This window comes from Notolepis coatsorum (genome assembly GCF_963971535.1).
Source record: "Notolepis coatsorum genome assembly, chromosome: 3".
Lineage (NCBI taxonomy): Eukaryota > Metazoa > Chordata > Actinopteri > Aulopiformes > Paralepididae > Notolepis > Notolepis coatsorum.
In genome coordinates, this window is record NC_140167.1 from 102,519,922 (window position 1) to 102,546,681 (window position 26,760).

Here is a 26,760-nt window from a genome sequence, read left to right on the forward strand (position 1 = left end):
AAGGATGGTCATCTTCCTATCATTTCCCACTGGAGTCATGGATCCAATAAGACGCTCCCCACTCCGACCCCCCTCTAGATAAACCCCTGATTAAACCCAATAAACACAAATAATAATAAAAATAAAATTCAATAAAGATATCGGTCGAAAACCACCTGAGCCTTGGCCCTAACATGAGATAACCATAATGGAAAAAATTGCCATTATTATATAATAACTCAACATCACCCCTGCAACCATCTATTTCCGAGTCTGCGCATCAACGTCGCAATGTTATAGCACAAATGGATAAAGGAAAATTCAAAACAAAATTTAATTAAAGCATACCAGCAGATAGTCTAAGGCAGGATCGGATCACAGGTAAATTGTGCAAACAGATGTCATTTAAACAACGACAATAATAAGAAAGGGAAAAAAGGGGGTTATGGTCAAAGTGCACACCTGTAACAGCCCCTATGAACAGGCACAACGGTTGGAATGACATAACCTATGTAAGAATAGAATTAAACACATTCATTAACCCGGGAATGGTAATAAGCAATACCTGACACAACCTGTTATCATATATTGTTTATATATATATTCAACCGATCTTCTCCTACGGGAGCCCAAAGCTCAAAACAGCCTGGATATAAAAATAAAAGAATACAAGAAGTTAGTTAAGGACCCGATCACCGTTGAATTGTGCGAACCGATGACACTTAAACAGCAACAACAACCAAAGTGCGTAAATATTAACGGGTCTCGAATGTCTCAGCGCAGACGTTAGACGCAGCCCGCTAGCTAGCCCGAGGCTAGCGCGTAAACTAGTGATGAATCCGGATAGCACGTTAGTCTGTTATGTACATTGTTCAGCTATCTCGTTAGCTTCCAAAGAGGCGATACACAAGTACGACCATGAGGTCAGCATTAGCAAGTAACAGAAGTCATTGGGAAGCCCCGCTAGTTGGATGGGCAGTGGACAGTTAGCATGTCTAGGCATGACAGCATGAATAGCCGGCCCTATCAATGTATTCAGGCCCACATCGCCAAGTCACTCACCCGATATAGTTATCAAGCTACAGTCTCGGGTATCCCCTCGAGATATTCCTTCGCTTTAGCCAACGACCAAAATGAACGCCGACCATCAACCTTATCCAACACAGATAATTTTGCGGGAGCGAATAGCGTGGGCCTCAGGCCTAGTTTCCATAGCTTGGACAGGACCACTTTGTATTCGCCTCTCTTTGCTTGAAGCGTAAAGTCTTCGAAAATGGCCACTTTGTGATCGCCCAGCCTTAGATTACCCCTTCTGGCACGAGCCGACCGCATGATGAGTTCTCTCTGCTGTAGCCTGTTCAGCTTGACAATGATGGGCCTCGGTTCCTTGTTCACTCCAGGAGTGAACAAGGAAGGCGAAACAGCGCCTCTACCACCTGAGACAGTTAAGGAAGTTCAGAGTATCGGGGAAGATACTCCAGTCCTTCTACTCAGGAGCTGTAGAGAGCATCTTGACCGGAAACATCACTGCCTGGTATGGAAACAGCACGGCACAAGACAAGAAGGCCCTACAGAGAGTGGTGCGCTCAGCCGAGCGTACCACGGGTATTGCACTACCTCCCCTGCAGGTTCTATACAACAAGAGGTGCAAATCCAGAGCCTGCAGGATAATGAAAGACCCTCACCACCCCAATAACAGCCTGTTCCAGCTGCTGAGGTCAGGCAGACGCCTGCGAACCCCAGCTACTAGGACAGAGCGGCTTAGGCTCAGCTTCTTCCCCCAGGCCATCAGAGTCCTGAACAATGAACATTGAGTACCACTGTAACACTTTAGCATGAGCGGGCACACACTCAGGCCGCATGCACCCTCACTTATTGCCAAAAGGAAAGGCCACTTTAAATTAGTATTAGCAACAGTAACAGTGTATTGCACTACTATTACTACTACTGTTAACTGTCAACTGTTACCCGTCATTGCACAAATTTATTGTTACCTACTACCTGTTATTGCACAATTTTATTGCAAATTTTTTTTTGTATTGGATTCTATTATATGTTATATGTTGTACCAATTGCACATCGTTGCGGGCAAGACCACCCGCATTTCATTGTATATCCGTATGCCGTGACAAATAAAACTCTTGACTTGACTTGACTTGGAGTGGTCCTGCCCGCTCTTTAGGCCGATTCACATACGGGAGGGGAGGGGAGGACGTCATTCCCCAGTATTACTTGCAGCAATCCCGGCATGGTCTCAGAGAGACGGCCTTCCCCGCTGCCCTCCGGTACTCCAACAATCCTGATGTTGTAGCGTCTCTCCCGGGACTGTATTTCCACAATTACCGACTGTAGTTTGGCAACTTCGGCCTGCCTAGCCAGCAGGGAGAGCTCCAGATCCGCCATCTTCTCGCCCTGTAATGAGGCCTCCGTCGTTAGCGCAGCTAGTTCGATAGCATTAGCCGAGGAGACAGCGTGCAGCGACTCCATCTTGTCTATCAACGGGACGACCGCCAACCTTATTTCCTCTGATATCTCTCGATGAAGGTTATCACAAAAATCCGCCAGCACTTTTCTTTGTGTTTCAGCGAAGCGTGTCTCAGATTCTGCATGGAGCTTGGTCATGACCGAGAGCACAGCTTCGCTTATCTCCCCGACACCGGGCGATGGTGCGGCCAGGCCCGGTGGTGGTTTGCTGGCTGGAGCGCTCATGGATCTGGTTTCCACCACCGACATCGCAGAAAGTCGAAAAAAGTTGACGACAGTAGTTGAAACTCGACGACTTAACAAGCAGACAAAAAACAAATAAAAATAAAATAAAGACTAATGGGGAAAAACGTATATCCCGCACGGTAGAAGGGAGCTCACGTGAAACACGTCTACTCCATAATCGCCAAGCCCCCCCCCCCACCCTTTCATGCATTCATGATGAAACATAATACCGATAATATTGATGTGATTTCGAAATAGTAGCGTGTACAGGCGAGAAACGGCAACGTTTTTAGTGAATTGCACGTATTGCTGCATAGCGTTGTTTTCTGGGATTAGACAGGATTACTCTAAAACTATACTCATTCACCACGGTATAAAACGGGAATGTATGGATGAAAAAATTATTTCTTTAACACATTCACAGCCATTGGAATGTGGCTGTAACGCCAGCTTTCCATTACACACTTTCACTGTGTGTCACGTTGTTTGTAGAGCTACATTTATATTTTATATTATAGCTATGGATACAATATCATGGTAATTTGACAGTAAGAACCTTCCGTTCAAGATGCAAAAAAGAAATGTTTCCATCCATACGTTCCCGTTTTATACCGTGGTGAATATGAGTTATTTTGGAATGATCAGGGCTAATTCCTGTGAGGCTATTTATAAGCTGCAACGTGTAATATACCAGACATGTAATATACCAAATCCATTGGCGTTTTGTCCCTACACACGCTACAATTAAAAAATCAAATGCATATGATTGGTATTAGTTTCATCATGAATGCATGAAAGGGGGGGGGGGGTCGTTTCTGATTAATTGATTGCCAATAATGGCATTCGTTATTACCACAACATACGCTGATCAGGGGGATGGCTATGAAATCCTTGCACGATCAAGCTGAAATGTACGTTAAATTGTCCTTACCTGTGGCCGGTGGGATTCCAAAAAGAATATTCCAATTATTTGATTGCCATCTGGTAGATCATATGTCCATTTGGCCCACGACATAACCCACCACAGCATAATGAATCGGGGGGGTCCCGAAAACTATTCAATGCGATCGGGTGAAGCCCTAGGTTCACGACACGTTAGTAGAAAAGTCCGCCCGGAGCATTTTCAGTGTGGTGGCACCCGGTCTGGAACAGGGGTTACTGCATTGGGAAAAAAGATGTTGGTGATATTGTGCAAAGATGAACTGTACCCCCAATCATGTACGAAACAAAATAAAATTAATGAAAAAAAAATAAGAATATTATACTCTAATACTGTGTAAATTACTTTGGGTTGGGAAATATGAGTACGTGTAACCCCCATGGTTCCTTTTTAGTTGTTTTTTTCGGTCTGTACCCTTAAAAGTACAGAGTTCAGTACTCAACCCTTGCATATACCTTCAGACCTAAGGGTTTTTTAGTAAATCGACAAAGTCAGCAAGAGGAATAATCACAGAGTTTTCCCTCTCGTTGTGACTGGTTGTAGCACCGATGGGCATAGTGGCTGAAAACATGACAGTCAGCAGGATCTTCTAAGGTGCTGACTTGATATGAAGATCTAGAACAAGGTGTGTAGAGCTCCACCGTCACACCATGAAGACCCCGCCGGGTCGAAATGATGTCTGTGCTGGAAAGGTTTAAAGGAACACGGCAACATTTTTGGGAAACATGCTTAACTCATTCACTGCCAACGACGAGTATACTTGTTATTGGCCGCCAATCGTTGAACGCCAACAACGAGTATACTCAGGGCGGCTAAGTGGCGCAGTGGGCAAGGCGCTCGCCACTAACGCAGGAGATGCTGGGTTCGAGCCCAGCTTTCTGCGTTGTTTCCGGCTTGGCTGGTCATTCGTACTAATACAATTGGCAGTATTAGGGTGTGGGAAAGCCGGTGGGTGGGGATCGGACGTTGTGGACAGCGACTCCTACAGGTCGGTTGGTGCGCCTGTACAGCAGAATCAGGAAGTATCGGGGGCAGCGTGAGCCTCCCACGCGTTACTCCTTGCCACTGAGAGATCGCGCTGTACAGGTGAAAAGATGCGACGGCTGCCTCCACGTGTACCGGAGGGGACACGTGATGCAAGGCTTCGTCCACATTGCAGCCGACCAGTGGGAGGCATGGTCTATCAACGTTCGAGACAGGGGAGGGAAGAATTGGATAATACGAAAGTTGGGATGGGAGAACATTTTTAAAATGGGGAGAAAAAGTAGATAAAAAAAAACAAGTATACTCGTTATTTGATCGTTATTTCTTTTATTCGCTATTTCCATTCATATCCATCCATGGAGCCTGGTGTTACCATAGTGAATGAGTCTGAGATCACAAAAGTCCAATACCGCCGCCTGCTGGGATGCGGCCGGTGTTGCACTTCATTTGAGACTTTGAAGGCATTGAATTGTTTTCAGGACCCTCGATTCATTATGCTGTGGTGGGTTATGTCGTGTGCCAAATGGACATACAATCTACCAGATGGCAACAAAATAATTGGAATATTCTTTTTGGAATCCCACCGGCCACAGGTAAGAGCAATTTAACGGCAATTTCAGCTTGATTGTGCCTTGTTTTCATAGCCATCGCCCTGATCAGCGTATGATGTTGTACTAACGAATGCCGTTATTGACAATCAATTAATCAGAAACTACCCCCCCCCCCTTTCATGCATTCATGATGGAACATAATATACCGATCATATGCATTTGAATTTTTAATTGTAGCGTGTATAGGGACGAAATGCCAATGGATTAAGTATAATATACGTCGCAGGCTATTACTAGCCTCCCAGGAATTACCCTAAACCGCTCTAAAACCATACTTATATTCACCACGGTATAAAACGGGAATGTATGGATGGGAACATCTTGAACGATAGATACTCAATGTCAAATGGGCCATAGTATTGCATCCATAGCTATAATATAGAATATAGTTATAGCCCTGCAAACAAGGTGACCGACTCCATTGGTTTAATGCGTGTATATCCCGTTCCCAGCGTGGCAGAGAAAGAGTTGGATAATAACAAGTTCCTGCGTTAAGTCGAAAGCTCTCCGGCTGCAAGCTAGCCTAGCTTAGCACAAAATGAACGGAAGCTGTGTTATGTGTAATTAGCTACACAGTTGGCCCAGAAGCAGAGTTTTTTTTTCTTCCACTTTTTGTGTAATGTTCCCCATGATTCGTATTACCAACCTGATTATTTGAGTAACCAGCGGCCTTACGGAGATCCAGGTGGGGAAAACACCCAGCAGGGACCCCATCATCAATATTCAGATGCTACACAACATCATTCCTCTTATTTCCTCAAATCACGTCCATTGAATCCTTTTACCCCTTTCTTCACAGTAAAGAGATTTGTTTTTGACCGCTCTGGGCCTTGTATTGGTGATAAACAGATTTATACCAGCCTTAAATGCAATTATGCTTCTGAGCTGGGTTAGCCCCGAGACCAGGAGGACTTTCAGTAAGGAAGGTGGGTTGGGGGGGTCTCTTTGATCTCCAGGATGTGTTTGTCAGAGGTTTCTGGGGCATGGAGAGACATCCTGGGGCTCAGGGGACAGCTAGTCTCCACCGTCTCTTTACTGGGGCAAACAACACAAGAGAGGACATGGAGAAGAAGCTTGTGAGACGTTCTCAGCCCCCGGGGCAAGGAGAGACTTTATACATACAACACTAGAAACTGTTTAAAGGCCAACCTCTAGGTTAAACCCTACTGATCAATTATGGGTAGTTTACATCATTGGTATATAATTTCATTATTTATTTATTTCCATTTGACACCGGAAATGCCACTCTGAAAGAGTTAAAAAGGTCCACGCACGAATAACATGCACGCGCGAATCAAAAAAGCTTATCAAAACGCCGACGTCACAACAGGTGTGGCTTGCATATTAATGAGCCGAATCTAATGTTGCTTTTCCACTAAAATAAAGTACTCAGTTTGTCTCCGTGTGGGGAGGCGGGGCTGCTGGTGATCAGCATGAGAGCTCCAGAAATGACACGTGAAAAACTGCAGACCACTGATTGGTCAGAAGAGAGACGCGTGACGTCACTGTTTGGGGAGTCTGAACGAAAACAGAATGTCCGCGCCGCCATCTTTAATGTCTCGCGTAGGATATCTTTTGTATGTTTGCAGCAAGAAACGAGTGGAATAAAAAAGGATACAGTCACTGTGTATTCTGCCTCATTTATTGATGAAACAAAACCGACATCAACACAATTTGCCACCGAGCGGAGAGTTTAGTCTGACAAAAAGATCGCTGATTAGTTACGCTTGTTGTTGGGGGTTAGGGACGTAACGTTAGTTAGCCTAATGCTAACGTTAGCAGATAGACACGAGAGGCTATCTGTGTAGAATAGACACAATGAGGTAACGTTAGCGTTAGCATAATAGACACAACGAGAGTCTGGTTAATGTTGTTATTGATTGATTGAATGAAAACTGTGTTTTACTCTGGCTTGCCAAGCTCATCATAGCCCCTTTCGTGACTGATGCACCGAGTGAAGCTTGTGGACTCGACAACAGCGGCGGCCGCAGGGCGCCGGAGCCCGCAGCGCTAGTTAGCTCATAGCTATCGTGTAACACTAGCCTTTGCGGGCTCGGGCGCCCTGCGGCTGCCGCCGCCGTCGCGTCCATGGGCCCCCCGGCAGGGCACCCGTGGGGTCGGGGTGTACAGAGAGGAGAGAACCATTTTGGGTCGGCCGTTCATGCCGGCCAGCGAGCCGGATGTCGGGATATGTTGTTAGCACAATAGCTACCAAGCTAAGCTATGTTATCTACTAACGTTATAAACACAATGTGTACAACGACACAATGATTTACATTATTACAAATATGGTAACGTGGTTAGCTTTAGAGATGGATGGATGGCTATAATCACGGAGCAATAGTGAGGTGAAACATACATTTCCATTCGGCTAGTAGTAGCAAGCATATATCTATGGTAGCAAGGCTCTCTGCCTGCCACTAGCTGTGTGACTCTCAGCGCCCCCTGGTGATACCCCTGGTGACCAATACCTGTTGTGACGACATTACACGTGCACATTATAAACCATTGATTAAAATATGCAAGTGCATGTTGATTGTGTTGGGCAGACAAAATGTTTTGATAAAAACGCTAAAACTGGGTCAATTTCAATACATTTTTTTACAATTCTTCATGAAAGTCACTGTTGGCCTAGTCCACATTGTTTATTGAACAAAAATACAACGTGGAGGTTGACCTTTAATCCCTTTGGCAGTGTGTGGGAATTAGTAAGCAGTGTCTGGAGTTGCTCCACTCAAAATGCACATTAAGTACTGTATCGGTAGCCAGCCAATGTATTTGCAGTTGCCATGATGGGGACTGTGTAATAATGGTTATTTCATGTTAGTAGGGTGCCCTGGCGGGTGAGGGTTAACCATGGACCCTGGCGGGGTGGGGGTTAACCATGGACCCTGGCGGGGTGAGGGTTAACCATGGACCCTGGCGGGGTGGGGGTTAACCATGGACCCTGGCGGGGTGGGGGTTAACCATGGACCCTTGCGGGCGGGGGTTAACCATGGACCCTGGCGGGGTGGGGGTTAACCATGGCTAGTTTGCAGGCCAAGGACTTGCCTCTCTTTCACTGCTTGGATGCCTCAGATCACAGCTGTGTTGGGCTACAGCCTGGGAGTGATGTTGTCATGTAATGCCTCATGTTCTCTGGTGAAGTGGTTCTGATTGGGTTGCACCAGCCACCCATGGAGGCTCCTCCATAGTACCATTATGTAGGAAGACGCCTTTTGGTGAAGGTGTTGTGGGATTTGATCCTTTAGCCAGCAGAGCAACATAGGTGGATACATGGTTAGGGATGGGTACCGAATTCTGTACTTTTGAGGTACCGAACCGAAACACGTCGGTACTAACGAGTATCGAATCAAGTGAGAAACCGAATTAAAAAAAAAAAAAAAAAAATTGTATTTTTTTTTTTATTATTATTTTTTTTTACTTTTTTTTTTCATGTCAACGTTCACACGCACAATATATGCTTACCTAGGATTTGACTTGATTCAACAACAAAGCAGTCGGAGCAATGACAAGCCGAAAACTGTCTAAATTGTAGTTATTTGAAGTTTGGATTTTTTCTTTTTACGACTGAGGTAGGTAAATTAAATTTCTTGAGACTAAAGTACCGAAAAAATGTACCGTTGGGTACCGGTATCGATTCACAGGTACCGGTATCGGTTCAAATGTGAAAGGTACCCATCCCTATACATGGTGGGCTGGGGGGGGGGGGGGGGGGGGGGTCTTAAGGGGATAGCTCCTATTTTCTTTTACCAGTGATGATGAGTATAATCCTTTCTCGGCACAATCCATGCTGTTCCTCCTACTCTCTCGTACTAGTAGCTCCTGCACAACTAGGGACGCCCAATATATCAGTGACCATATTGGTATCGGTCGATGGTAGTGATTCTTTTCATATATCGGTATTGGTCCGATGAGCAGAACTGGGCAGATATATAATTGGCAAACAGCGGCTGGTGACAGGGATTTCTTTATCGATTGCATCAGTCCGATAAGCAAATGGGCCGATGAACAACTGAGGATTATTTGGCTTTGCATCATTTAGTGGCTAACTATCCAGGAGCTAGTATGAGGAACAGCATGGATCGTGCCGAGAAAGAGGAACTCTACCGATCAACATCATCATTGGTAAGTAAGAAATAGAGCCATTTATGTTCCAAATAAAACCTGAACTATCCCTTTAAGCTGTATATTATGCTCTCTCTACTGTACATACACACATTGTATAGTTGTGAAGCAACTATAAGGCTTAGACACTATGGACTAATTCGGGAGCAATTAATACTCATGAGAAGAAACAATGCAACAACATGCTGTGAAAGATGTCTCAAGGTTGATGGTTTCCCTTTACTCTTGGATTTTAACAGGCAGCGAAGACCCTGGTTACATTTTTTTTTCCCTGAGTGAACATCACCGGCTGAAAAAGCGATCGCTACTCAGACTGCAGGGTTTTAAGTCAGGATATGATGAAGCAGTCGATGTGTAACAGGACGAGCGCTACAAGTCCCAGACTAATCACACCTCACAGACGGCAACAGCAACGCCTTCATCTGGGCAGAGGAGGCTTAGCCGGCAGATCAATATTGCTAAGACACCACACAGAACAACAACACAGAGAGGCCAGGCCGTAAAAGAAAATGGAAGCCTCTGTCTGCATCAAGAGGTTCTATTTAAAGGTGTCCAGCGGAGCTTTCCTTCTAAACAACTCGCTTTTGTTTACGGGGGGGGGGGGGCTACACCGAGCATGTGAAATTCAATACGTGCGTGTGCCTGCACGCCTCATAGGGTCCCCCTGCCCCCCAATACGTGCAAGTATACCATGTCCATTTGATCAAAGCAAAATAATTTCCAATTCAGTTTATAAATTGTCAAATTATCGTCCAAAGCACCATTTGCCGTTTTCACAAGACTTAAGCCACCCATCCACGGCCACCATAATAGCAGAGTGGGAAATAGAATTGGGCACACAGATACAAAATGACATATGGGATGAGAGTCTAGATTGTATACACGACATGTTCCATAAATGCAGGTCCCTGTTCTGTTTAATACAGTTTAAAATCTACTATTCCGTGCGTAAATCTTTTCCCGAGATCTTTCCTTTGTGTGAAAAATGTGAATTGAGGAAGGTAACTTACTTCATAATTACGCTCTTTGTCCTAAAATACAAGGTTATTGGATTGATATCTTCTTTTTTTTTGTCAAAGATAATGAATGTTCAATGACCCAGATCCAGTTTTAATAATACTGGGGATATCAGAGGATTTAAGGAAACTGAAACAGTTATAGATAATGTGTTTTCTTTTGTTATGGGTTTGTATGTATGATTTTATGTTTTGTTGATATTATGTTTATACCTGAAAAGAAGCATGGCAATACCAAGATGTGTATTTATTGAAAACGATGCTTCATAATAAAAACATTTGAAAGAGTGAAAATACATTAAAGTTAACAAAAAAAGTTAGCGATCACAACGTGTCTGTGTGTGCGTGCCGTTGGCGCTGAGCAAGGCACGGATAAGCGATTTTTCAGCCCGCTTTTGTATCGTGCATAAGGACACATACAGTATACCATCGATAATCTAGCGTTTATTTGAAAACGATTCCTAAATCAGCCGAAAAATTACAACGTGTTTTGTGTATTTCACTAAAGGGCTATTATCGCATATTTCTCTGGAATTACTAGAAATCTCAAACTATACTCGTATTCAAAACGGTATAAAACGGAAATGTATCGATGAAAAAACAATCCGTTTCGTACATGATGACTGCAAGCAAGTCATTGATAAGCGACGGGTATATTAGACCCATAGCCATAATTTAAGATATATTTTAAGCACTCGCAAATTTCCCTGTCCTCCCATTGATTAAAGCGCTGGCGTGCTAGCCCTAATTTGGTCATATAGGCCCGGCGCAGAATGAGTTAAGTGTAGGCTATGATGTAGCCTACAATAGATCCACCCATATTATTTTTTGGGCGGTGAGTGAAAAAAGGCTCTGAATATTTTGCTGCTGATTACCATGGCAACCCTAGTTGTTATATATTATATAATATGTTATATATATAATGTCATAGCTTATTAGGCTAAAGCTCATTGTGTTGTTAAAATGTAGTTTTTCTTTTTGTTCCGTTGCCTTGATATCATTAAAACAGAGTAATTATTGCACGGCTTTAAACCAATCAAGGAAGGGTCACATCGACCCCTTTTATATATCGTGTTGACATTGAGTGCAAATAGATGCTCGAGACGCAGGGAATAATAAATAATGATTTACTCGGAGACCCGGTCAGAGAGCCTGAGAGTGAAACATGTGTCTCTTCCCCTCCAGTCCTGCTGAGGAGCTCGGCTTCGGCTCAAGAGAGACGGAGAAGAAATGTCTCATTATCCTCAGCAATGTGACCAAGAATCAAGTGGCCTTCAAGGTGTGTGTGTGGGGGGGGGGGGGGGGGGGGTGATTTGTGTGTGAGCGTTTGTCTGCAATATGCACATAAGCGTGCAAGAAATTGTTTCTTCTGTAAGGTCTGTGCCTGTGTGTCTTGTGAGGGTTCACATCTGTGTCTGTTCAGTGTGTGTATCTCTGTGTCATGTGTGTGTGTGCTCACATCTGTGTCTGTTCAGTGTGTGTATCTCTGTGTCTTGTGTGTGTGTGCTCACATCTGTGTATGTTCAGTGTGTGTATCTCTGTGTCTTGTGTGTGTGTGTGTGTCTGTGTGTGTACTCACATCTGTGTCTGTTCAGTGTGTGTATCTCTGTGTCTTGTGTGTGTGTGTGCTCACGTGTGTGTGTGTGTGCTCACATCTATGTGTCTGTTGGTGGAAAGTATACCGAATACAAAGGTATGACTTGTTACTATGCTGCCATCCACAATATATATATATCATAGAAGAAATATATTTATATACACATATATTTCTAAGTTAATCAAAAACCGATTCCTTGCAGCAGTATTAAAAGGTGAAAGAAATGACGGCGGCTGGGTGGCGCAGCGGAGATTGCGCTCGTCACCAATGCAAGAGACTCCGGTCTCGAATCCGGGTGTCAGCATTGCCTCCGGCTTGGGCCGGCCGTCATACTGGCTCAATTGGCAGAGGTAGCGGGTGGAATTCGATGGGTGGGGATTTGGACATTGTGGACAGTGACTCCTACAGGTCGGTTGGGGGACGCCTGCACAGCAGAGACAGGAAATGGCGGGGGTAGTGTGAGCCTCCCACACGTTACACCTCGCCACTGAGAGTCCGCGCTGGCAGGTGAAAAGATGCGACAGGCTGCCTTCTCGTGTACCGGAGGGGACACGTGATGCACGGCTTCTATCCTCACTACAACCGACCAGAGGGGGGCATAGTCGGGCAACGTTCAAGACAGGGGAGGGGAGAATTGGAAACACGAAATTGGGATGGGAGAAAAATTGAAAATAAGGATAATTTTTTTTTTTTTTAGAAATTAGACCATGTTGAATGAAATAGGACCATGATAACTGTATTACAAGACAAAGATGTCATATCACATTGTAATTCGTACTGGAAAACTATATACCGCCAAATACCATCAAAACTCGTGATATGATATTTTGGGCATATCACCCATGTCCCCTACTGTCTGTTCTGTCTGTTTCCATCTCACCCATCCTCGGTGCTCGCCCCAGGTCCGGACCACGGCGCCGGAGAAGTACAGAGTGAAACCCAGCAACAGCAGCTGCGAGCCCGGCGCCTCGGTGGACATTGTGGTGTCTCTACATGGAGGTAGGCTGCCCCCGGTGGACATTGTGGTGTCTCTACATGGAGGTAGGCTGCCCCCGGGCCGGGCACTTATCTCTGCACTCCACTCCGACACGGCAGGATGTGTCGAAAATACTCCACGACTCCTCCATCCCGAGCATTCAGTCTGGTTACCTTCCTCGTTTCAGTCTATTACCTTTCCTCACAAAGTGCAGACAAAGTGCAGCAGCTTTTCCTCGGTTTTCCTCGCATGCATATTTTAAGAGTGATAAAATAATCATCTGTTATATTAAACTGAAGGTATGTAAAGATGCTCTCGGGCCAGATATTTCAGTGTTTTTACCCCCAGAGTTGTTTTTTGGGCTTGTGGCAGATGGGGGGGGGGGGGGGGGGGGGGGGGGGGGCGGGCGTAGTTCTGAGATCTGGGGTTCATTCTCAGTGATGTTCATCAGTTCCTGTAGCCCATAAAACTCAAAGGTGGTTCTTATTTAGAGACTTGCAATACTTACTTTTAGGGATGGACAATGACTCAAATTCACGGTATGGCTTAGTGTAATAATAATTGAATCACAACTCAAAGTAACAAGTAAGTGATAATGTAGCGGAGTAACCATTCAAATACAGTACAAGTACCTCAAAATTAAATGTACAGTACTTTCCTTAAGTAAAACGTACTTACCGGTACTTTCCACGACTGCTATCTGTACCAGATGAAGGGGCTTGGTGTCTAACAATGTTTTGTGGCCTTCGAACATTGGAATGTCAGCCATGGCTAATTAAAGTGCCACACAATGACCCAGAAGAACCATGGCTCCCTTGGTTTTAACATTATTCATTTCGAGCCACGCTACAGTCCAGTTTATGGATCTGTGAGATTATTTTCACACTGTGGTTTTAATATTTCTTCAAACTGATAGCTTATCCCTTTTTTGTTTAATCAAAAGTGTTTTTAGTGTAATTCAATTTTGAAGATGTCAAAGGACATTATGAAATCACAAAACAGATGGAACTCATACAGAAGGCTATGCTCCGACAGTGTGTTAAAGGGAAAACCCACCCTAAAATAAAATTCACATGTGTTATTTCTATAATACGGTACAGCTCAGTTTCAATTTGTTGTTTGGACCTTGAGGTGAGCAGCACCGGAGAGTCTCTAGTGATGATGTCACGGAGCTGAGCACCGGAGAGTCTCTAGTGATGATGTCACAGAGCTGCGCCATAGACGGTGAATAGTGGGGCGACTCCTAGGCTCACCACAAAGTCGGTCACACTTCAATGTCAATGGAACAACTCCAAAAAGTCAATGTTTTGAAGTCAATTTGATTGATTGAAAAGTTTATTAACAGATTGCAGAATGGGTACAGTACAGTACAGCTCAATACATACAATTGTTAAGGGGATGCAGACCAGAGAAAGACTTTCGTCTTGTTTACATCAGGGTCCCCCATTTTCAATTCATCATAACATATATGACACACACGACATACAGATAGACAGTACTGCTACATCTATACATTTATAACAGATTTGCAAATACAGTACTGTTTGTGATACAAAAAGTGTCCAGAAAAAGAGTGTATATACATTTGACGTAGAAACTGTACATTGGAGGAGGTTGGGTAGGTGGGGTTGGGTGGGTGGGGGGGGCTCTACATTGGAGGTGGGGGGGGGGACACACTGTACATTGGAATACTGACAAAGCCATACTTGGTAATTTACTGTGCAACTGGGTTAGGACATTTGTAGGGGCCAGTTTCGAAATGCAGTCTCCCGTAGGTGTTCTTTGAGAGTGCTTTTGAAAGTGGGTAGTGATTCACATTCCTTTACAGCTTTGGGTAGGGCGTTCCACATTGATGTGGCATAATTGCGAAACGTGTTTAGTCCCTTGTTTGAGCCGAATCTGGGTTTAACATGATTTGTGGAGCTCCCTCTGGTGTTGTGATCGTGGTATTCACTGACCTTTGGGAAGTATTTTGACATGTACATGGGTACCTTGGTCGTGTAGTGTATCTTGTAGACCAGGCCCATTGCAAGTTGCTGTACTCTGTCGTCTACTCTAAGCCATCCTAGGTTGTCAAAGTGGGCAGGGGTGAGGTGGGTTCTAGGAGTCAGGTCAAGCAGTAGTCTGACCAGTTTGTTTTGAGATGTTTGTAATTTTGTTTTTAGCGCCTTTGAGGTGCTTTGGTACCATGAGGTGCAAGCATAGTCGTAATACCCTTGAATGAGTGCTCCTGCCAGAGTCTTCAGGGTATTCTTGTTTACCAGAGAGGAGATCCGGTACAAGAATCGAGTTCGTTGGTTGACTTTTTTTATTACATTGGATGCCATTTTGTCACAGGAAAGATTAGCCTCTAGGATGGAACCCAGGTAGGTAATTTCATCTTTCCTTGTGACAATATTGTCACCCACTGTAACTGAGAAGCCGTCGGTCTTGCTGAGTTTGTTATTTGAACCGAAGAGAATGGACTCTGTTTTGCCCATGTGTAATGATAGTTTGTTGTCGGCGAGCCATATGCAGATTTTGCCTAGTTCCGAGCTGAGGGTTTTTTCAACCTGTAACTTGTTCTTGTCAGAGACCAGCAGGGCTGAGTCGTCCGCAAACAGGAACAAGTTGCAGTCACAAGCTGACGACATGTCATTTGCATAAATTAGGAACAGTAGCGGTCCTAGTATGCTTCCTTGTGGAACACCACAGCTCACTGTGAGGGGGGGGCATAGGGTACCGTTTACCTCCACCATCTGTTCTCTCCCCTCCAGGTAGGATTGTATCCAGCTCACTGATAGACTATCAAAACCAATTGCTTTTAGCTTGTCAATCAGAATGGTGTGATTGACAGTGTTGAAGGCCTTTTGTAGGTCCAGCATGACCATGCCGCAGTATTTGCCCGCGTCCACCTCTTGCTTGATGTGGTCGTTCATTTAGAGAAGGCATGTGTGTGTCAGTGGAGTGGGATGTTCTGAAGCCAGATTGGAATTCGTAGATTAGATTTTTTTCCGCAAGGTACTTTTCGACCTGTTCGTATAAATTTTTTTACATGACTTTCGAGATGGATGTAAGGATAGAAACAGGGCGGTAGTTGCCTGGGTCTAATTTGCTGCCATTTTTGTGCAGGGGTGTTACTCTCGCAATTTTGAAGTCCTTGGGGACGTGTCCCTGTTTTATGGAGAGGTTTATTATGTGTGTGATGACTGGGGTGATGGCGGCTGCTGAGTCTCTGAGGAATTTGGAGGGGATGTTGTCATGGCCAGTGGCCTTGTTCGGTTGGAGGGCGCTCAGTTTTTTAAGTTTAAGTACCTCATCTGTAGTTACCATTACCAGTTTGAAGTCGTCTTTGTGGACGCCTAGGTTCTTGTAGTATGCTACTATGTGTTCTACCCCATACTGCCCTGAGTGGGAGGGTAGTTTGTTTACTGATTTTCTCGAGGCTCTGATTTCCAGTTTAGGGAGTCAATTGTCTGTTCATAGATACTGACTTAATTGTCTAAGATCATTGGAATAGCACAATGTAGATTCTGTTTTAGGGTGGTTTTCTTAATAAATAGCTTCACGGTATCTAGCCTTTTCTATCTCTGTAACGTGCTTTGTGATCTCCTGATGCATTGTGTTATACAAATACAATGTATTATTATCTTTTTCACATTCGCCTTATTCACTTCGCCGCCATATTGGTCGAGTTTAATGCAATGAGGGATATGGCTGCGGAAGTGCCAGTTCACTCTAATGTTAAAACATTGCTATGAAAATGCCTATTCAAGAACCACAATAATCAAAACGGCATGCCGAATACACTCAGAATTACAAGCTCATGATTACCTGATTCAGAGTTTTCTGAGAATATGTGGAATTAAAATAGCTCATCAGCTCATTGAAATGTGTACATAGCTATCTACCGTATGAAAATAAAGACAATGGCGAATTGAGTATGGTGAATTGCTGAGCTTTTGACACCTAGCAAATATTTGGAAGTTTGTTTACTTCCACAGAATAGTTTTCACAGTCCTATGAAATGCCCTTGTGGTCGATGTGTTTGGACAGGCTACCAGGCCTCTCTGCAGGACCGCTTCCTGGTCATGGCTGCTGAGATGGACAACGCTTCACAAGACCTCACCCAGTTGTGGAAAGAAGTGCCCAAAACCAAGGTCATGGAACACAGGTACGAGAACATGGTCCTCAGCCAAGCGAGCCAGATAACAAGGAGTGAAACCGTTTGCAAGCCGACCAGGCATGGATTTATCTCCGCCATTTGTTGGACGCTTTTATCCAAAGTGCCTTTCAAGTACTGTGGCTGGAGTGTATACTGGCCCCAGTGGGAATCAACCCTTTAACCCTAGCAGTGTCAGTGCCGTGCTCTACCCACTGAGCGACCTCTTTCCAAACCATCTTGGTTTTAAAAGTGTTTGACCCTGAAGCCAACTTGTTTACTTAATCTGTCACAGCCTCGCAAAGTGTGGCAACACAGATTTTCCTCAGCAATGTGACACTGGTCATGCAGGCTAATTGCTAATCGGCCTGACCCCACTCTCCTCGTGTCTCTTCTGTAGATTACGCTGTCACGTCCTCGAGAGCTCTAAGCCCACTCTGAGCCTACTGGGTTCTCTCAGGGACATCCCGGTGGATACGGGAACCAACGGGCACCAGGATCTGAACACAACGGTGAGGAGATGCTTTCATCAGAGCAAATATACTAATATATGAAATATTTGGTAGAATGTAAAAACAAAATGTTTGTTCATTGAAGTGCTTTTCATGCTCTCTTGTGGACCCTTACCATACTGTACACACAAGGCCCCCCCCACGTCCAAATTGTCTGGGATGATAGACATTCAAAGACCGTAGATGGGGGTCAAAAGGCTGCATTCATATGCAGTCACCTTTCATTTATTTATTTTATTTGAGACGGTTCTGCATTTTGGGGTGTATAAAACTATAGTTAGGGATGGTTGTGAATTTTCTTTTTTATTTGAAGCCCTGCATACAAGTTAGACCAAGTTTAATACATTTTCTAGAATGAGGTTATCCCTTGGTTAAACTCAGCCAAAAACATCTCCCCGTGCCTTTTCACGCTGCCAGTATTCATTTGTGTGGAATTAATTACATTACATTTTCTCATCTAACTTGAAATCTTTTTTCTCTTCACGCAGCTGATGCGAATGATGACCACCAGCGCCAGGCTGGAGCAGAAGGTGGAGGCGTGTCTGTGGGTCCAGAAGGTTCTCGTGGGGCTTGTGTTGGTTCTGATGGTTCTCAACCTCCTGTCTCTCTACCTCCTGGATACCGGATCTGCCCAGCGCCACTCCTGACCCGCCTACATCTACCTACTAGAATGTTTCCCCCATCGCACCGGTGCTGTACTCGGACCTGGCCCGCGATGGAACACGGGACGGGTGTCGGCGTTCCCTTTTGGTTTTGCATTGGACCACCGAGCCAGTTGCAGTCTCTTGCTTGTGTCGGAAAACCTGACGATACAGAAAATTATTCTGACAACAACCTTTGCCAGCAAACCTTCAACATTGTCTACTACCAAATATGTTTGGATACCATACCAGTGCAGAAAGCATGCTGGAATGACATACCGGTAGTATACTGTGCCAGTATGGGTATAGCACGATACATTAAGAAAGAAAAAACAATATTTACCATAGACGCAGGCGGCTAGCAGGTTAACCGTCTGAGGTGAGGTAGAGCTCTGATTAAACCAGAGCAAATCCTCCTCCTCTCCTCTCCCCTCCCCTCCCCGAGCGCTGTCGCCATGGAGAGGAGCGTCTCTGGCAGCTGTGAAGTATGGGGACATGTGTATCTGAGTTGCCGCCAGAGAGATTTGTCTCGTTCCACGGGGCCCAAGTCGTCCCTGCAGCGGAGACTCTCTGACCCTCTGTGAGATGAAATCACTGATGTTATTTTTTATGACCGATCGTGGAGTTTAGAAACAAAGAGTCTATTTATTTCAAATATCCCAAGATGTGGTAAATGTAGCGAGTTAATTAAAAAAATATATTTTTTTCCCCCTAATGTACAATATTTCTTTTAAATACGATGCATATATCTACACGAGAATAAACATGGCACTTTCTTTTTTTGTTTACCGCTTTGTTTCACTTTCCTGAACATTGCTGTTCATTTGTCTAATGAGGTGCGAACACAGGCAGAGATGTCAAGATGTGGTGGGGGGGGGGGGTGTTGTGGTTAATTTCAGCAAACACCACCCAGCAATATCCTAATAGATACGGGTCTCGGCCACTTAGCAGCAGCAGGCCTCGTGAACCCACCCCCTGTTTTGCATAAACACACCCCCTGTTTTGCATAAACACTCGCACCACTGCCACGTGTCCCTTTGTTGAAGCCGTGTCAGTGCAGAGGTGTCTAATTGAAAACGCGGCGGAGTAAACCTCTCTCCCACTTATCTCCTGAACCTGGAGAGAGATCCCCCCCGTCTGGAGAGAGATCCCCCCCGTCTGGAGAGAGATCCCCCCCGTCTGGAGAGAGATCCCCCCGTCTGGAGAGAGATCCCCCCGTCTGGAGAGAGATCCCCCCCGTCTGGAGAGATCCCCCGTCTGGAGAGAGATCCCCCCGTCTGGAGAGAGATCCCCCCCGTCTGGAGAGAGAGATCCCCCCCGTCTGGAGAGAGAGATCCCCCCCGTCTGGAGAGAGATCCCCCATCTGGAGAGAGATCCCCCATCTGGAGAGAGATCCCCCATCTGGAGAGAGATCCCCCCGTCTGGAGAGGGATCCCCCCATCTGTTTCAACTACCTCTTCCTGTTTCAACTACCTCTTTCTATTTCAACTACCTCTTCCTGTTTCAACTACCTCTTTCTATTTCAACTACCTCTTTCTATTTCAACTACCTCTTCCTGTTTCAACTACCTCTTCCTGTTTCAACTACCTCTTTCTATTTCAACTACCTCTTTCTATTTCAACTACCTCTTTCTATTTCAACTACCTCTTTCTATTTCAACTACCTCTTTCTATTTCAACTACCTCTTTCTATTTCAACTACCTCTTCCTGTTTCAACTACCTCGTTCTATTTCACTTGGCTAACTGGCTACCGTTCACATGTTTTCGTCCCCAACCTTTTTTCCCCTGCTCTTGCCACTCAAACCTCCCGTTGCAACCAGCGGGCTGTGAAGTGTAATAGTCTCTGGATGGCTTTAGGAGAATGTGTGCACAGAGTGTAAAACGTGCATTATGTGGTAGTACTTTAACCCTCGGTGAGAAATGCGTTCACTGCTATTTGGCTTAGTAAAGTGCCAGTGCATCAGGAGCAAATGGAGCAGCAGCCTCTCTAGAGAATCGAGGTAAAAGCTGTAGCAGCAGGCACAGGTGGGGTGACTCTTAAGTGCATTTGCCTACATCAAAACTCCTGACTAGGCCCATGCAGGAAATCACTCTGGAGAATAATCCTGGAGGCTATGTACTAAGCCTTCATACATATACTGTATATTGCTCCCAAGACCTTATTGATGACATCAGGGAGGGTACAAAACATAATATGAACTCATTACCACTAATGTGTCACAGAGAAAATGTATCATTAAAGCCATAATACGTAAAACCTTTTTGGGTTTATGGGGAAGAAGACGTTGAATTTGCTTTAAACCATCTCAGGCAATGCAATTGTGTTTTACTTATTGCGAGATCTCATACCTCAAAACTCATTAAACAAAAGGAAAATGTTGGCACATTTTAGGGAAATATCATATTTTGCAGAATTACACTAAAAGAACAATTTCGGCTCAACTAACCAACTTTATAACATAACATTATACAATTAAAGCCCATATTTACCTGTTGTTGAACCTTGCCATCAAGAGCTCAGCCACACCAAAGATGTTTTCATTCTCCAGTTAAATTGACTGAGCTCTTGATGGCAAGGTACCTATTCAAGGTAAGTAAGTAAGTACATTTTTATAGCGCCCTTCTCAGCACGAGTGCACAGTGCTTCACAGCATTTTAATTAAAACATCAGTAAAAATACAAGAAATAAAACATGTGAAGAGAAGAATAAAACATTAAAATTAGCTAAAACAACAGAATAGACAACAAAAATTTAAAGACAAACGGAAAGAAACCACCGGCCCAACGACTGAAGGCAAGAAGAAGCTTGCTTGTCCAGCCCCAAAGTCCAGAGAAGAAATGTGGAGTAAAACTATAAAGTTGTCTATACTGAAAATACTATATTAACCCTTTCACTACCACACTACCAAAGGGTTAACCCATTCACTGTGACAATATTTCACTGCCACACGACAAACGGTTAACCCTTTCACTACCACACTATATAAGGTTAACCATTTCACTACCACACTACAGACGGTTAACCGTCTATAGTGGTAGTGAAAGGGTTAACCTGTAGTGTGGTAGTGAAAGGGTTAAGTAAAGTACCTCAAAATTGTATATAGGCTACAGTGCTTTAGTATGGATTACTTCTGCCATCAACGTGTCCTTGAGAGTGCTGAAAACTTGTTGACAAAGTATGATGATGCACTTTATGGAGACACATTTGTATAACATCACATGTGTAATCCCACTGGCAATCCCACTGGCTTTTTAAAATTGTATTTCTTCCAATCTTTTTTTTTTTTTTATTATTGCAAAACAGAAATTATTAAAAGTCAGTACTCAACACACAATGCATAATGAAACTAACAGTCAAGGTGGCTAAAATTACATGCAAGTACAGAAACAAGACAAAAAAAAAGTCTATAATAATATTTTACCGTATACAGTGTATATTTCTTCCAATCTTGTAATTTAGTTATAGTTGGTTCTAGTCCTATTATTGCAAGGATAAATATATAGCGGGTGATTCACCATGGTGGGAACAGGGTGGAAAGAAATCCCGACCTGAGCACGATGAGCTCAGTTGAGCAACAGGAGAATTTACTTTATTAAAAAGAAAAAAGATTTTGGTGGGGGGGGGGGCTACCCATTAGAAGCTACCCGCCTGAATTTCCCCAAGGGGATTAATTAAGGAACACTTGACTTGAAGTTTGGATTCCAGATTGAGCCTTTTAAACCAGTCTGAAAGTGACTGCATGGTGTGTCCGCCTGTCCCTACGAGTGACTCTATCCTTCCCGACGACCCAGATGTCACTAATTACAGCCAGGGCTGCGGTGGGCCGCTCTCTCCAGGGAGAGACGCTGAAGTCAGAAGCTCCTCCACCAGTATTGATTTAACATTAAACGCCAGTAAATGGAAACACCAGGCTGGATGTGCGGCTGCTGGCCCCAGGTACTCATACTACATCAGAGGGAACAATGATTGACCCCCAGTAGCAAATTGGGGCTGGGGGTCGATGGAAAGGTAATGAGTATTGTATTTGCAAGTAATAAGAAGCTCTGTGATGTGTGTGTTCGGCAACTGTTGCTTTCCCTGACACTGGGAGAGAATCTTTTGATCTGCTCACAAGGAACTGTAAGGCATCAGATTTAACCTTTTATTTAATCAGAGGAGGGTTGAGGAAGTCTTTGTGATCTCTGCTCGCTCTGTGTGGAATGGCTTGCAGAAAGATTTGAACCTTACTGAGGTTACTCAATGAATATAAAGCAGTCGTTGGGGGGCTAGAGGAGATGAATCTATTGGAAATTGTCGATCCCGGTGTTGATTGTTTTAAAGGAACATGCCAACTGTTCCTTCCACAGGGGGGCGCAACATAAGGCAACAGACATAGTGGGTGAGGGTGCAGCGACACAAAACCAGGAAACGCTGGCTCACTCTAAACTAGGGTTGTAACAACAGGTACACCTACAGGATCTTCCTGTCCTCACTTGTCCCTGTGTGCAAAAACAAAAGGTGAGTACACAGAAATATAAACACAGTTATATTACCTCTACCGTGCTGCTGTTAGCAGAGTACAACTCCTCAATTCTCTGGAACAGCTCCTCACTCACATCCAGTGGCGGACTGGCCATTGGGACGTTCGGGACGAATCCCGATGGGCCGGAACCAAAGCAGGCTGGTCCAAAAAAATATATATATATATATTTTTTCTTTTATTTTTATTTTTTTGCCAGTGTGTGGGCCAGTGTGTGAGTTGGTGTGTGGGCCACTACATTTACATTTACATTTAGTCATTTAGCTGACGCTTTTATCCAAAGCGACTTACAAGTTCTGTACGACAAGCCATCAGGAAGGGCACAACTCTATCAGCTGAGTAACCATGTTCATCAAAGTGTTGAGTGCTACAGTGTAGGTTAGTTTATTAGGACAAGTGCATGACAGTATGGTTAGTTAGGGTTAGATAATTTTTTTTTTCTTTTCTTTTTTAATTCAGATAATGGTTGAAGAAGTGCGTCTTTAGTCGACGGCGAAAGATTGGACGTGTTTCGGCTGTCCTAACTGGGGTGGGTAGTTCATTCCACCATTGTGGGGCAAGGACTGAGAATAGGCGACTTCTCTTTGATGACCCTCCCGGAGCTTGGATAGGAGTAGGTCTGAGGCGGCCAGAAGATGCAGAGCGTAGGGGTCTTGAGGGTGTGTAGTTAGAGACCATTGACCGGAGGTAGGCGGGAGCAGTTCCCTTTGCCGCACGGTATGCTAGGTCGAGGGCCTTGAAGCGGATTCGTGCAGCAATGGGGAGCCAGTGCAGGTCCCTAAGAAGTGGGGTGACATGGGCCGACTTCGGTAGGTTTGAGATCAGGCGGGCCGCTGCGTTCTGAATGAGTTGAAGAGGCTTAGTGGCAGTGGCCGGGAGGCCAGCTAGCAGTGCGTTGCAGTAGTCGAGGCGGGAGATGACTGTTGATTGGACGAGGAGTTGGGTGGCTTCTTTTGTCAGGAAGGGGCGGATCCTTCTGACGTTGCTCAGGAGGAATCGGCAGGTTCTGGTTGTCGCTGCGATGTGAGCAGAGAAGTTCAACTGGTCGTCGAGGACAACACCAAGGTTCTTGGCGGTCGGGGACGCGGTCACAGCTGCATTCTCGACTGTGATGGAAAGGTCTGTCAGGGGGGAGGATTTGGCCGGCAGGTGGAGCAATTCTGTTTTGCTTAGGTTCAGTTTGAGGTGGTTGGTCGTCATCCAGGCGGAGATGTCGGACAGACAGGCCGAGATCCGCTCAGAGACGTGGATATCTGAGGGAGGGAAGGGGAGGAAGAGTTGAGTATCGTCGGCATAACAGTGGTAGGAGAAGACATGAGACGTGATAATGTTACCCAGTGTTACTAATGTGGGCTGGTGTGTGGGCCAGTATGTGGGCCACTAATGTGGGCCGGTGTGTGGGCTGGTGCGTCTGAATGTCCCCGGGCTGAATTTGTGTCCCAGTCCGCCACTGCTTACATCCCATGACTGCCCTAGTCCACTGAAGGTTTCTTGGTAGGAAGTATTCTTCTTCACCATCTTCAGGGCACTCAGCTTTCCCCGGCCAGCAAATGCACTGACAGTGTCACAGCCAGTGAAGGTGTGTAAGCCAATTAGGCTGTCACAGAGGCTGTCTCCAACTGAGCTTGCAAGTTTGCTGATGTTCACATATTGTGTGCGGTTCTGGGTCCCACACTTTATGTAGATGGGACATGTGATGTCCTTCTGGAAGGCAAGACAAAGCACCATGACATCAGTGTCCTCAGCTATGATGATGACTGCTTTTGAGCCCATGTTTGCAGCATCTGAAGCATGCAGGAGCAGGCGAGTGTCAGCTTCTTCATGTGTGGATTGCAGTTGTGCTACTTCTTCACACCCACCATCTGTCAACCTGTAGCAGGTTGTGTACAACACTTTGCCATGCAGCCTCTCTCTGTATTGTGGGAGGTTCCACTCTTCCACCAGAAATAAAACCAGTCTCTTAAAAGGGAGCTGCATACCTTGAAAAGTGCCAGTGCCCAAGATGTCATAGCCAACACATAGCCATCAAGCTCAAACCAGAAGCAGAATGTCCTGTCATTTCACAATCACTTAGAGTCTTCCTGTGCTATCTACTCTTAATGATCCTGATCATGCATCCCAGAGAGTTTTGCGGCTCATACAGTCATTTGGCCATGGCATGGTATATGCAGTGACAAGTGGAAAGATCAAACCTTCCAAGCACATCGTTTTGCCATTCAGTGTCAAGTCATTGAAAGGAATGTAGAGGAATAGCACTGCACAAGACCGAAGCAGACTACAAAGAGTGACACGTTCAGCCGAACGCACAATTGGAGGGGGGCTCCCCACCCTCCAGAACATTTACAACAAGCGTTGCAAGGGCAAGGCTAAGAGAATCATTAAAGACTCCAGTCACCCGAACAACTGCCTCTTTGAACTGCTGCGGTCAGGCAAGCGATACCGGAGTCTCAAGGCGAGCACAGAAAGACTCAGAAGAAGCTTCTATCCCCAGGCCATCAGGCTGCTAAACGAACAATGAACACTACACAACAACAACCACCAAACGCACATAGCACACACATCCACACGCACACACTTACTTTAAACAAACGCACTGTAGCACCCACTCCACACGCTTTATAGCACACACACCCACTTTAAACAAACACACTGTAGCACCCACTCCCCACACTTTATATTTATTGATGAAGGATTGCACTACAACTCGTACACCTTACTGTAAATTGTACCTAAATTGTACCTCATCCCATTTCTGCTTTGCACTATATAGTACTGTACATTAGTACACTGCATAGTATTGTATATTATATGGTAACTCAGAACATTGTACATATGTCTATACCGAACACTGTGACCTTTTTCTTCTTCTAAATTACATGCTATACTATGTTATTTGATACTATCTTGTCTAGCACAGTCTCTGGAGCGTAACAGTAAGAAGCATTTTGTATGAAAGTATTCTGTACTTCTGTATGACAACTATCAAAGAAACTTGAACTTGAAACTTGAAACTAGAGCTGATAATCATCCTCAACCGACTTGGTCACAGCGTGTCCTACTCACAGATGGAGGAAATCTCTCTCCTGCCCTGCACCTCTCTCCTGCCCCTCTCTCCTGCACCTCTCTCCTGCCCTGCCCCTCTCTCCTGCCCTGCACCTCTCTCCTGCCCTGCACCTCTCTCCTGCCCCTCTCTCCTGCACCTCTCTCCTGCCCTGCACCTCTCTCCTGCCCTGCACCTCTCTCCTGCCCTGCACCTCTCTCCTGCCCTGCACCTCTCTCCTGCCCTGCCCCTCTCTCCTGCACCTCTCTCCTGCCCTGCACCTCTCTCCTGCCCTGCACCTCTCTCCTGCACCTCTCTCCTGCCCTGCACCTCTCTCCTGCACCTCTCTCCTGCACCTCTCTCCTGCACCTCTCTCCTGCACCTCTCTCCTGCACCTCTCTCCTGCACCTCTCTCCTGCCCTGCATCTCTCTCCTGCCTTGCATCTCTCTCCTGCACCTCTCTCCTGCCCTGTACCTCTCTCCTGCACCTCTCTCCTGCCCTGCACCTCTCTCCTGCACCTCTCTCCTGCCCTGCACCTCTCTCCTGCACCTCTCTCCTGCCCTGCACCTCTCTCCTGCCCTGCACCTCTCTCCTGCACCTCTCTCCTGCCCTGCACCTCTCTCCTGCACCTCTCTCCTGCACCTCTCTCCTGCCCTGCACCTCTCTCCTGCCCCTCTCTCCTGTGTGGTATAATATATTGTGGTATAATATGTCCTCATGTAAATGTCCCCTTTACCTGTGCCCCCCCCCCTCTCTGTGGAATAAGACACCCCCCTCCCCTGTGTCCCCCAAACCTGTACCCCCTCCCCCCCATCTGACCTATCAAATGGGACCACACCCCCCCCCCTGTTACCTATATAGATCTCCTCTTGAGATCTATCCAGGTCTTCTTACCTGGGTAAATTCAGCTGATCACCTGGGGGGAAGCCCTCAGCCATTCTCTCTATGTATTCTATCTGTTTGGT

The 26,760-nt window shown here is 45.3% G+C and overlaps 1 protein-coding gene across 2 annotated transcripts in view; it reads left to right on the plus strand.

The window, feature by feature from the left end:
* mospd2 (motile sperm domain containing 2) overlaps positions 1 to 19,012 on the plus strand; it is a 98,613-nt gene extending 79,601 nt beyond the window's left edge. Inside the window, exons 11-15 of one of the 2 annotated variants that reach the window (XM_084310834.1) lie at positions 11,553 to 11,646; positions 12,867 to 13,005; positions 16,976 to 17,093; positions 17,482 to 17,593; positions 18,082 to 19,012. In XM_084310834.1, the coding sequence (XP_084166960.1) occupies positions 11,553 to 11,646; positions 12,867 to 13,005; positions 16,976 to 17,093; positions 17,482 to 17,593; positions 18,082 to 18,240 (622 nt within the window). In that variant the 3' untranslated portion in view covers positions 18,241 to 19,012. The remainder of the gene's footprint in view (positions 1 to 11,552; positions 11,647 to 12,866; positions 13,006 to 16,975; positions 17,094 to 17,481; positions 17,594 to 18,081) is intronic. The other variant, XM_084310835.1, reaches the window with a different exon arrangement.
* Positions 19,013 to 26,760: the final 7,748 nt, after the last annotated feature.